Source organism: Oncorhynchus clarkii, chromosome 8 (genome assembly GCF_045791955.1).
Source record: "Oncorhynchus clarkii lewisi isolate Uvic-CL-2024 chromosome 8, UVic_Ocla_1.0, whole genome shotgun sequence".
Classification (NCBI taxonomy): Eukaryota; Metazoa; Chordata; class Actinopteri; order Salmoniformes; family Salmonidae; genus Oncorhynchus; species Oncorhynchus clarkii.
In genome coordinates, this window is record NC_092154.1 from 12240979 (window position 1) to 12253420 (window position 12442).

A 12442-nucleotide genomic window follows, 5' to 3' on the forward strand; every position below is an offset into this window, starting at 1 on the left:
AGAGAGACAGAAAGAAAGAGAGAGGGAGAGCGAGAGAGCGACAGAAAGAGAGAGAGAGGGAGAGCGAGAGAGAGAGAGACGGAAACACAAACAAAGCATCATTCATGAAGGGAGTATGGCCCGAGTCCAAAACACTAATTACATTCCCTAGTATATGTCTACCCCCCCACCAGTTCAACACTGATTAGGAGGATAGAAAGAGAGAAGGAAGTGGTTTTCTGAAGAGAGAAGTGTGTGGCTATTGTGCTGACAGTTCGTCACGGTTGAGTTACCTCGCATCCACACTCGCACTCACACGTGCACAAAACAACACACACACACACACACTGGCCTCACACATGCCACCCTTCTAGAATAAAACAGTTTAGATTGAAAATGTAAGAATGGGAAAAGGTGATGGACCTATAATTTGCTTTCTTTAGACACCAACCCCAGACAAACCAGAATTTGTTCTGTGTAAGTTCCCAGAACATTCGTTAGGTCGCAGAAAATGTTCTCATAACACAAAAACATTCTAGTTGTGATGATTATAATGTTTGCCTTATGTTGCAAGAATGTTTCTTAGAACACATTTCATCTGTTCATTAAAGGTTCCCAGAATATTTGTGTAAAAGTGTAAAAAAATTAAACATTGTGTAAAAATGTACTGTTCAACATTGAGACGTTTGATATGGTCCCCCCCCCCCCCCCCCCCCCCCCCACACACAAGCAAAATTGATCCTAGAACATCACTCATAGTCTTGGATACCTTGTAAATATGGACCCAGAGGTAGGAAGTGTAGAGGATGGTGAATAACCCAGTTACCAGTTTTTCCCTGGGTTAGTTATGTCTAAGAAGGCTAAACAGGAAGCATGTAATTCCTGCTTGACCATACTGCCATGGCGACCATACTGCCATGGCGACCATACTGCCATGGCGACCATACTGCCATGGCGACCATAAGATTTTTTGAGAGTTTCCTGGTGACGTAGAGGATTAAAGACCTGGCTTGAGAATCAAACATTGCAGGTTGAAACCCCACATGTGCAGATTGTCAACATATGAAAGATATATGGTTGTGTTCGTATGATTAAATGGCCTACGATGTCATGTGTGTCTATAATCACCTTGTGGGTCTACAATACAGGAGAATCATCCCACAATGTTCCCACCAGACTGTTGCCACAACCTAATAAAAACATTCTGGAAAACCTTTTAAGGAACGGACAAAATGTGATCTAGGAATGTTCTTACAAACATTGCATAGTCATCAGCATGACTAGATAGTGTTTGTGTTATGAGAACATGCCGCAACCTAACGAATGTTCTGGGAACTTTCACAGAACCAATTTTAGTTTGCTGGGAAAACATCACTGGTACATTGTGTTATTACATTACCTGGAAACCTAATGAGAACGTTTGAGGAATGTTCTGTGGTGATTGTTAGAGATGTTGGGAATCTTAGAAGAACATTCCAAGGATATTTCATTGAAGACATTCTTTGAACATTCTTTGAATGTTTTCAGGATTTTAGAATCCTAATGTTAAATAAAACCCTAACTAGAACTTAATGGGAATCTTAGATAATGTTCTGGGAATGTTCCCGGTTTGCTGGGACCATTTTTCCATTAAACACAAATCAGACAAATCTTTCCATTTGATCTGTATTTTCCGTTCTTTTATTTATTTATTTCAGCAAAGGGATTAACAAAACGCTCCATATATTCTTCTGAAACGATCAAATGTCTTTGTTTGAGACATCTCTTTTCCAGACTTTATTCTATAAGAGAGCAGTATATCTAACAGGTGAGTGGTCTGTGACGTTGAATGTGAGCCAATGTGTGTTACACCGCAATCGGTCCAGGTGGAAACACTCACCGACTCAGTCAGCAGTGCCACTCTCTAAACTACATCACATCCTGCAATTAGGGGTCTAAGTGTGTGTGTGTGCGAGCATGTGTGTGTTTGACAGCGAACATGCTTACACACGCACACACACACCCCTCACACACGCACACACACACCCCTCACACGCCTCACGCACACACCCCTCACACACTCCTCACACACGCACACACATACCCCTCACACACACACACACCCCTCACACACGCACACACACACCCCTCATACACGCACACACACACACCCCTCACACACCCCTCACACACTGCACACACCCCTCACACACACACACCCCTCACACACACACACACCCCTGACACACACACCCCTCACACACCCCTCACACACACACACCCCTCACACACCCCTCACACACCTACCCCTCACACACACACACACCCCTCACACACCCCTCACACACACACTGCACTAGTTTGGGTCATTTAACTCATGCCAACTCTCCATTTCTGTGTTTATCCCAGTGTACATTGTCTGACTGGCTGAGTCGTTGTGTTTTCACTGAACAGCTAATTAACAAAGGCCCGGTCTGTCTCACATGTCCGTTTTGGATTGCAGGGTGAGCCCACCTCTAGTCTTTATACGGCTAAGTACAAGGCGATATACGGATTTATACAGACAGTGTGTGTTGGTTGAGTGACTGAAGTGTCCATTATGAAGCTCAGTAATCAGACCAGCATGTGGATGGATCTATTACTGCTCAAACAACTCAACCTCAGATCACCTTTAGTTTAGCTAAACTACAGTCTCTCAGACTACCTTCACACTGCACTCCTAAACTACAGTCTCAGACTACCTACACACTGCACTCCTAAAACTACAGTCTTTCAGACTACCTTCACACTGCACTCCTAAACTACAGTTTCAGACTACCTTCACACTGCACTCCTAAACTACAGTCTCAGACTACCTACACACTGCACTCCTAAAACTACAGTCTCAGACTACCTACACACTGCACTCCTAAACTACAGTTTCAGACTACCTTCACACTGCACTCCTAAACTACAGTTTCAGACTACCTACACACTGCACTCCTAAACTACAGTCTCAGACTACCTACACACTGCACTCCTAAACTACAGTTTCAGACTACCTACACACTGCACTCCTAAAACTACAGTCTCAGACAACCTACACACTGCACTCCTAAACTACAGTCTCAGACTACCTACACACTGCACTCCTAAACTACAGTTTCAGACTACCTTCACACTGCACTCCTAAACTACAGTCTCAGACTACCTACACACTGCACTCCTAAACTACAGTTTCAGACTACCTTCACACTGCACTCCTAAACTACAGTCTCAGACTACCTACACACTGCACTCCTAAACTACAGTTTCAGACTACCTACACACTGCACTCCTAAAACTACGGTCTCAGACAACCTACACACTGCACTCCTAAACTACAGTCTCAGACTACCTACACACTGCACTCCTAAACTACAGTCTCATACTACCTTCACACTGCACTCCTAAAACTACAGTCTCAGACTACCTACACACTGCACTCCTAAACTACAGTTTCAGACTACCTTCACACTGCACTCCTAAACTACAGTCTCAGACTACCTACACACTGCAAAACATTTCTAAATCCTATTCCTAAATCCAGTGACATGATATTTCACAGTACTCAATAGTCCTAGAATCAAAAAGTCCAAGTCGAACATGACATTTGTGGTAAATATTGTGAAAGCAGCTTAAACTGGGAGAGAAATCACTCTGATCATGTGCACATGTTTTCAGCTTTTAAAGGATCAAACACAGTGATTCTCACAATAGATCTATTCCCGTAGTGAAGTGAGTCAGAGTTAACTAGACAGATCCAAGTGGAATGCTGAAGATCTGAGTCACCATTAGTAATAGCGTCGTGTACAGTTCCAGTGTAGACAGAGTAGTGAAGGAAGCATGTGGAGTGAGGAGGATACAGCAACAGAGGAAGTGGGTGACTCAGTAGTCCACTCAGAGTACTCTGGGAAAAAAACACACACATGCTTGACACTCAGATCACTAACTGCAACAAACACAGCTGTACAACGTTAAATATGCATGTTTTTGAAACCAATTAACCTTTGGTACGTATTGTAAATAAAATGTTTCATTTTGAAATCATGCATTGGCAGTCATATTGAGGTTGTCTTTAAGTGTTCTTTAGGCAGAATAGTTACAGATGTGCAGTTTGACTCAGTGAGATTCTCAGTCAATGAACCTTGATTCTCTGGCTGTATCACTGTATCAACGCGTGTGTGTGATCATAGCATCTGATCCCGATGTTATGCTCTTAGTTATCCCTTCAGGCAAGAAGAAGCGAGGGAGAGAGTCAGGCTCCTACTCTGGGGAGGTGAAGACGAACGAGGAAGGAGTGGAGGAGAGCGCCCCCCAGCCTCCGGACATGAACCCTGTAATCAACTCTACGACGGGCAGCACCAACATGGCCCTCATCAGTAGCACACTGGCAGCCTACAACTACATAGCAGGTACAGCAACAACATTATAGCAAGTACGGCAACGTTCACACAATGTTACAGCAACATAGCAAGTACAGCAATGTTCACACAACGTTACAGCAACATAGCAAGTACAGCAATGTTCACATGTCACAGCAACATAGCAGGTACAGCAACGTTCACACAACGTCACAGCAACTTTGCATTACCACAATCTGTGCTGACCGTGAAGTAGAGAAGAGGTTAATGTTGGGCTCTGAGGTGTTCATCTACACTGAGGTTCCCTCTCCACTGTGACTGAGACCCCAGAGGGGTTTATCTACACTGAGGTTCCCTCTCCACTGTGACTGAGACCCCAGAGGGGTTCATCTACACTGAGGTTCCCTCTCCACTGTGACTGAGACCCCAGAGGGGTTCATCTACACTGAGGTTCCCTCTCCACTGTGACTGAGACCCCTGAGGGGTTCATCTACACTGAGGTTCCCTCTCCACTGTGACTGAGACCCCTGAGGGGTTCATCTACACTGAGGTTCCCTCTCCACTGTGACTGAGACCCCAGAGGGGTTCATCTACACTGAGGTTCCCTCTCCACTGTGACTGAGACCCCAGAGGGGTTCATCTACACTGAGGTTCCCTCTCCACTGTGACTGAGACCCCTGAGGGGTTCATCTACACTGAGGTTCCCTCTCCACTGTGACTGAGACCCCTGAGGGGTTCATCTACACTGAGGTTCCCTCTCCACTGTGACTGAGACCCCAGAGGGGTTTATCTACACTGAGGTTCCCTCTCCACTGTGACTGAGACCCCTGAGGGGTTCATCTACACTGAGGTTCCCTCTCCACTGTGACTGAGACCTCTGAGGGGTTTATCTACACTGAGGTTCCCTCTCCACTGTGACTGAGACCCCAGAGGGGTTCATCTACACTGAGGTTCCCTCTCCACTGTGACTGAGACCCCTGAGGGGTTTATCTACACTGAGGTTCCCTCTCCACTGTGACTGAGACCCCTGAGGGGTTCATCTACACTGAGGTTCCCTCTCCACTGTGACTGAGACCCCAGAGGGGTTCATCTACACTGAGGTTCCCTCTCCACTGTGACTGAGACCCCAGAGGGGTTCATCTACACTGAGGTTCCCTCTCCACTGTGACTGAGACCCCTGAGGGGTTCATCTACACTGAGGTTCCCTCTCCACTGTGACTGAGACCCCTGAGGGGTTCATCTACACTGAGGTTCCCTCTCCACTGTGACTGAGACCCCAGAGGGGTTTATCTACACTGAGGTTCCCTCTCCACTGTGACTGAGACCCCTGAGGGGTTCATCTACACTGAGGTTCCCTCTCCACTGTGACTGAGACCTCTGAGGGGTTTATCTACACTGAGGTTCCCTCTCCACTGTGACTGAGACCCCAGAGGGGTTCATCTACACTGAGGTTCCCTCTCCACTGTGACTGAGACCCCTGAGGGGTTTATCTACACTGAGGTTCCCTCTCCACTGTGACTGAGACCCCAGAGGGGTTCATCTACACTGAGGTTCCCTCTCCACTGTGACTGAGACCCCAGAGGGGTTCATCTACACTGAGGTTCCCTCTCCACTGTGACTGAGACCCCTGAGGGGTTCATCTACACTGAGGTTCCCTCTCCACTGTGACTGAGACCCCTGAGGGGTTCATCTACACTGAGGTTCCCTCTCCACTGTGACTGAGACCCCAGAGGGGTTCATCTACACTGAGGTTCCCTCTCCACTGTGACTGAGACCCCAGAGGGGTTTATCTACACTGAGGTTCCCTCTCCACTGTGACTGAGACCCCAGAGGGGTTCATCTACACTGAGGTTCCCTCTCCACTGTGACTGAGACCCCAGAGGGGTTTATCTACACTGAGGTTCCCTCTCCACTGTGACTGAGACCCCAGAGGGGTTTATCTACACTGAGGTTCCCTCTCCACTGTGACTGAGACCCCAGAGGGGTTTATCTACACTGAGGTTCCCTCTCCACTGTGACTGAGACCCCAGAGGGGTTCATCTACACTGAGGTTCCCTCTCCACTGTGACTGAGACCCCAGAGGGGTTCATCTACACTGAGGTTCCCTCTCCACTGTGACTGAGACCCCAGAGGGGTTTATCTACACTGAGGTTCCCTCTCCACTGTGACTGAGACCCCTGAGGGGTTCATCTACACTGAGGTTCCCTCTCCACTGTGACTGAGACCCCTGAGGGGTTCATCTACACTGAGGTTCCCTCTCCACTGTGACTGAGACCCCAGAGGGGTTCATCTACACTGAGGTTCCCTCTCCACTGTGACTGAGACCCCTGAGGGGTTTATCTACACTGAGGTTCCCTCTCCACTGTGACTGAGACCCCTGAGGGGTTTATCTACACTGAGGTTCCCTCTCCACTGTGACTGAGACCCCTGAGGGGTTTATCTACACTGAGGTTCCCTCTCCACTGTGACTGAGACCCCTGAGGGGTTCATCTACACTGAGGTTCCCTCTCCACTGTGACTGAGACCCCAGAGGGGTTCATCTACACTGAGGTTCCCTCTCCACTGTGACTGAGACCCCAGAGGTGTTCATCTACACTGAGGTTCCCTCTCCACTGTGACTGAGACCCCAGAGGGGTTTATCTACACTGAGGTTCCCTCTCCACTGTGACTGAGACCCCTGAGGGGTTTATCTACACTGAGGTTCCCTCTCCACTGTGACTGAGACCCCAGAGGGGTTCATCTACACTGAGGTTCCCTCTCCACTGTGACTGAGACCCCAGAGGGGTTCATCTACACTGAGGTTCCCTCTCCACTGTGACTGAGACCCCAGAGGGGTTCATCTACACTGAGGTTCCCTCTCCACTGTGACTGAGACCCCAGAGGGGTTCATCTACACTGAGGTTCCCTCTCCACTGTGACTGAGACCCCTGAGGGGTTCATCTACACTGAGGTTCCCTCTCCACTGTGACTGAGACCCCAGAGGGGTTTATCTACACTGAGGTTCCCTCTCCACTGTGACTGAGACCCCAGAGGGGTTCATCTACACTGAGGTTCCCTCTCCACTGTGACTGAGACCCCAGAGGGGTTCATCTACACTGAGGTTCCCTCTCCACTGTGACTGAGACCCCAGAGGGGTTCATCTACACTGAGGTTCCCTCTCCACTGTGACTGAGACCCCTGAGGGGTTCATCTACACTGAGGTTCCCTCTCCACTGTGACTGAGACCCCAGAGGGGTTTATCTACACTGAGGTTCCCTCTCCACTGTGACTGAGACCCCAGAGGGGTTCATCTACACTGAGGTTCCCTCTCCACTGTGACTGAGACCCCAGAGGGGTTTATCTACACTGAGGTTCCCTCTCCACTGTGACTGAGACCCCAGAGGGGTTCATCTACACTGAGGTTCCCTCTCCACTGTGACTGAGACCCCTGAGGGGTTCATCTACACTGAGGTTCCCTCTCCACTGTGACTGAGACCCCAGAGGGGTTCATCTACACTGAGGTTCCCTCTCCACTGTGACTGAGACCCCAGAGGGGTTCATCTACACTGAGGTTCCCTCTCCACTGTGACTGAGACCCCAGAGGGGTTCATCTACACTGAGGTTCCCTCTCCACTGTGACTGAGACCCCAGAGGGGTTTATCTCCACACTGAGGTTCCCTCTCCACTGTGACTGAGACCCCAGAGGGGTTTATCTACACTGAGGTTCCCTCTCCACTGTGACTGAGACCCCAGAGGGGTTCATCTACACTGAGGTTCCCTCTCCACTGTGACTGAGACCCCAGAGGGGTTCATCTACACTGAGGTTCCCTCTCCACTGTGACTGAGACCCCAGAGGGGTTCATCTACACTGAGGTTCCCTCTCCACTGTGACTGAGACCCCAGAGGGGTTCATCTACACTGAGGTTCCCTCTCCACTGTGACTGAGACCCCAGAGGGGTTACACTGAGGTTCCCTCTCCACTGTGACTGAGACCCCAGAGGGGTTCATCTACACTGAGGTTCCCTCTCCACTGTGACTGAGACCCCAGAGGGGTTCATCTACACTGAGGTTCCCTCTCCACTGTGACTGAGACCCCAGAGGGGTTCATCTACACTGAGGTTCCCTCTCCACTGTGACTGAGACCCCAGAGGGGTTCATCTACACTGAGGTTCCCTCTCCACTGTGACTGAGACCCCAGAGGGGTTCATCTACACTGAGGTTCCCTCTCCACTGTGACTGAGACCCCAGAGGGGTTTATCTACACTGAGGTTCCCTCTCCACTGTGACTGAGACCCCAGAGGGGTTCATCTACACTGAGGTTCCCTCTCCACTGTGACTGAGACCCCAGAGGGGTTCATCTACACTGAGGTTCCCTCTCCACTGTGACTGAGACCCCAGAGGGGTTTATCTACACTGAGGTTCCCTCTCCACTGTGACTGAGACCCCAGAGGGGTTCATCTACACTGAGGTTCCCTCTCCACTGTGACTGAGACCCCCATCTACACTGAGGTTCCCTCTCCACTGTGACTGAGACCCCAGAGGGGTTCATCTACACTGAGGTTCCCTCTCCACTGTGACTGAGACCCCAGAGGGGTTCATCTACACTGAGGTTCCCTCTCCACTGTGACTGAGACCCCAGAGGGGTTCATCTACACTGAGGTTCCCTCTCCACTGTGACTGAGACCCCAGAGGGGTTCATCTACACTGAGGTTCCCTCTCCACTGTGACTGAGACCCCAGAGGGGTTCATCTACACTGAGGTTCCCTCTCCACTGTGACTGAGACCCCAGAGGGGTTCATCTACACTGAGGTTCCCTCTCCACTGTGACTGAGACCCCAGAGGGGTTCATCTACACTGAGGTTCCCTCTCCACTGTGACTGAGACCCCAGAGGGGTTCATCTACACTGAGGTTCCCTCTCCACTGTGACTGAGACCCCAGAGGGGTTTATCTACACTGAGGTTCCCTCTCCACTGTGACTGAGACCCCAGAGGGGTTTATCTACACTGAGGTTCCCTCTCCACTGTGACTGAGACCCCAGAGGGGTTCATCTACACTGAGGTTCCCTCTCCACTGTGACTGAGAGGTTCCCTCTCCCAGAGGGGTTCATCTACACTGAGGTTCCCTCTCCACTGTGACTGAGACCCCAGAGGGGTTCATCTACACTGAGGTTCCCTCTCCACTGTGACTGAGACCCCAGAGGGGTTCATCTACACTGAGGTTCCCTCTCCACTGTGACTGAGACCCCAGAGGGGTTCATCTACACTGAGGTTCCCTCTCCACTGTGACTGAGACCCCAGAGGGGTTCATCTACACTGAGGTTCCCTCTCCACTGTGACTGAGACCCCAGAGGGGTTCATCTACACTGAGGTTCCCTCTCCACTGTGACTGAGACCCCAGAGGGGTTCATCTACACTGAGGTTCCCTCTCCACTGTGACTGAGACCCCAGAGGGGTTCATCTACACTGAGGTTCCCTCTCCACTGTGACTGAGACCCCATCTACACTGAGGTTCCCTCTCCACTGTGACTGAGACCCCAGAGGGGTTCATCTACACTGAGGTTCCCTCTCCACTGTGACTGAGACCCCAGAGGGGTTCATCTACACTGAGGTTCCCTCTCCACTGTGACTGAGACCCCAGAGGGGTTCATCTACACTGAGGTTCCCTCTCCACTGTGACTGAGACCCCTGAGGGGTTCATCTACACTGAGGTTCCCTCTCCACTGTGACTGAGACCCCAGAGGGGTTCATCTACACTGAGGTTCCCTCTCCACTGTGACTGAGACCCCTGAGGGGTTCATCTACACTGAGGTTCCCTCTCCACTGTTCATCTACACTGAGGTTCCCTCTCCACTGTGACTGAGACCCCAGAGGGGTTCATCTACACTGAGGTTCCCTCTCCACTGTGACTGAGACCCCAGAGGGGTTTATCTACACTGAGGTTCCCTCTCCACTGTGACTGAGACCCCAGAGGGGTTTATCTACACTGAGGTTCCCTCTCCACTGTGACTGAGACCCCAGAGGGGTTCATCTACACTGAGGTTCCCTCTCCACTGTGACTGAGACCCCAGAGGGGTTCATCTACACTGAGGTTCCCTCTCCACTGTGACTGAGACCCCAGAGGGGTTCATCTACACTGAGGTTCCCTCTCCACTGTGACTGAGACCCCAGAGGGGTTCATCTACACTGAGGTTCCCTCTCCACTGTGACTGAGACCCCAGAGGGGTTTATCTACACTGAGGTTCCCTCTCCACTGTGACTGAGACCCCAGAGGGGTTTATCTACACTGAGGTTCCCTCTCCACTGTGACTGAGACCCCAGAGGGGTTCATCTACACTGAGGTTCCCTCTCCACTGTGACTGAGACCCCAGAGGGGTTCATCTACACTGAGGTTCCCTCTCCACTGTGACTGAGACCCCAGAGGGGTTCATCTACACTGAGGTTCCCTCTCCACTGTGACTGAGACCCCAGAGGGGTTTATCTACACTGAGGTTCCCTCTCCACTGTGACTGAGACCCCAGAGGGGTTCATCTACACTGAGGTTCCCTCTCCACTGTGACTGAGACCCCAGAGGGGTTCATCTACACTGAGGTTCCCTCTCCACTGTGACTGAGACCCCAGAGGGGTTCATCTACACTGAGGTTCCCTCTCCACTGTGACTGAGACCCCAGAGGGGTTCATCTACACTGAGGTTCCCTCTCCACTGTGACTGAGACCCCAGAGGGGTTCATCTACACTGAGGTTCCCTCTCCACTGTGACTGAGACCCCAGAGGGGTTCATCTACACTGAGGTTCCCTCTCCACTGTGACTGAGACCCCAGAGGGGTTCATCTACACTGAGGTTCCCTCTCCACTGTGACTGAGACCCCAGAGGGGTTTCATCTACACTGAGGTTCCCTCTCCACTGTGACTGAGACCCCAGAGGGGTTCATCTACACTGAGGTTCCCTCTCCACTGTGACTGAGACCCCAGAGGGGTTCATCTACACTGAGGTTCCCTCTCCACTGTGACTGAGACCCCAGAGGGGTTCATCTACACTGAGGTTCCCTCTCCACTGTGACTGAGACCCCAGAGGGGTTCATCTACACTGAGGTTCCCTCTCCACTGTGACTGAGACCCCAGAGGGGTTTATCTACACTGAGGTTCCCTCTCCACTGTGACTGAGACCCCAGAGGGGTTCATCTACACTGAGGTTCCCTCTCCACTGTGACTGAGACCCCAGAGGGGTTCATCTACACTGAGGTTCCCTCTCCACTGTGACTGAGACCCCTGAGGGGTTCATCTACACTGAGGTTCCCTCTCCACTGTGACTGAGACCCCAGAGGGGTTCATCTACACTGAGGTTCCCTCTCCACTGTGACTGAGACCCCAGAGGGGTTCATCTACACTGAGGTTCCCTCTCCACTGTGACTGAGACCCCAGAGGGGTTTATCTACACTGAGGTTCCCTCTCCACTGTGACTGAGACCCCAGAGGGGTTCATCTACACTGAGGTTCCCTCTCCACTGTGACTGAGACCCCAGAGGGGTTACACTGATCTACACTGAGGTTCCCTCTCCACTGTGACTGAGACCCCAGAGGGGTTCATCTACACTGAGGTTCCCTCTCCACTGTGACTGAGACCCCAGAGGGGTTCATCTACACTGAGGTTCCCTCTCCACTGTGACTGAGACCCCAGAGGGGTTCATCTACACTGAGGTTCCCTCTCCACTGTGACTGAGACCCCTGAGGGGTTCATCTACACTGAGGTTCCCTCTCCACTGTGACTGAGACCCCTGAGGGGTTCATCTACACTGAGGTTCCCTCTCCACTGTGACTGAGACCCCAGAGGGGTTCATCTACACTGAGGTTCCCTCTCCACTGTGACTGAGACCCCAGAGGGGTTCATCTACACTGAGGTTCCCTCTCCACTGTGACTGAGACCCCAGAGGGGTTCATCTACACTGAGGTTCCCTCTCCACTGTGACTGAGACCCCAGAGGGGTTTATCTACACTGAGGTTCCCTCTCCACTGTGACTGAGACCCCAGAGGGGTTTATCTACACTGAGGTTCCCTCTCCACTGTGACTGAGACCCCAGAGGGGTTCATCTACACTGAGGTTCCCTCTCCACTGTGACTGAGACCCCA

The 12442-nt window shown here is 51.1% G+C and overlaps 1 protein-coding gene across 1 annotated transcript in view; it reads left to right on the plus strand.

The window, feature by feature from the left end:
* Window positions 1-12442, plus strand: part of LOC139415511 (protein eva-1 homolog C-like) — a 186082-nt gene that overhangs the window by 158212 nt on the left and 15428 nt on the right. Inside the window, exon 7 of the mRNA XM_071163617.1 lies at window positions 4200-4391. Coding sequence (XP_071019718.1) covers window positions 4200-4391 — 192 coding nt within the window. The remainder of the gene's footprint in view (window positions 1-4199; window positions 4392-12442) is intronic.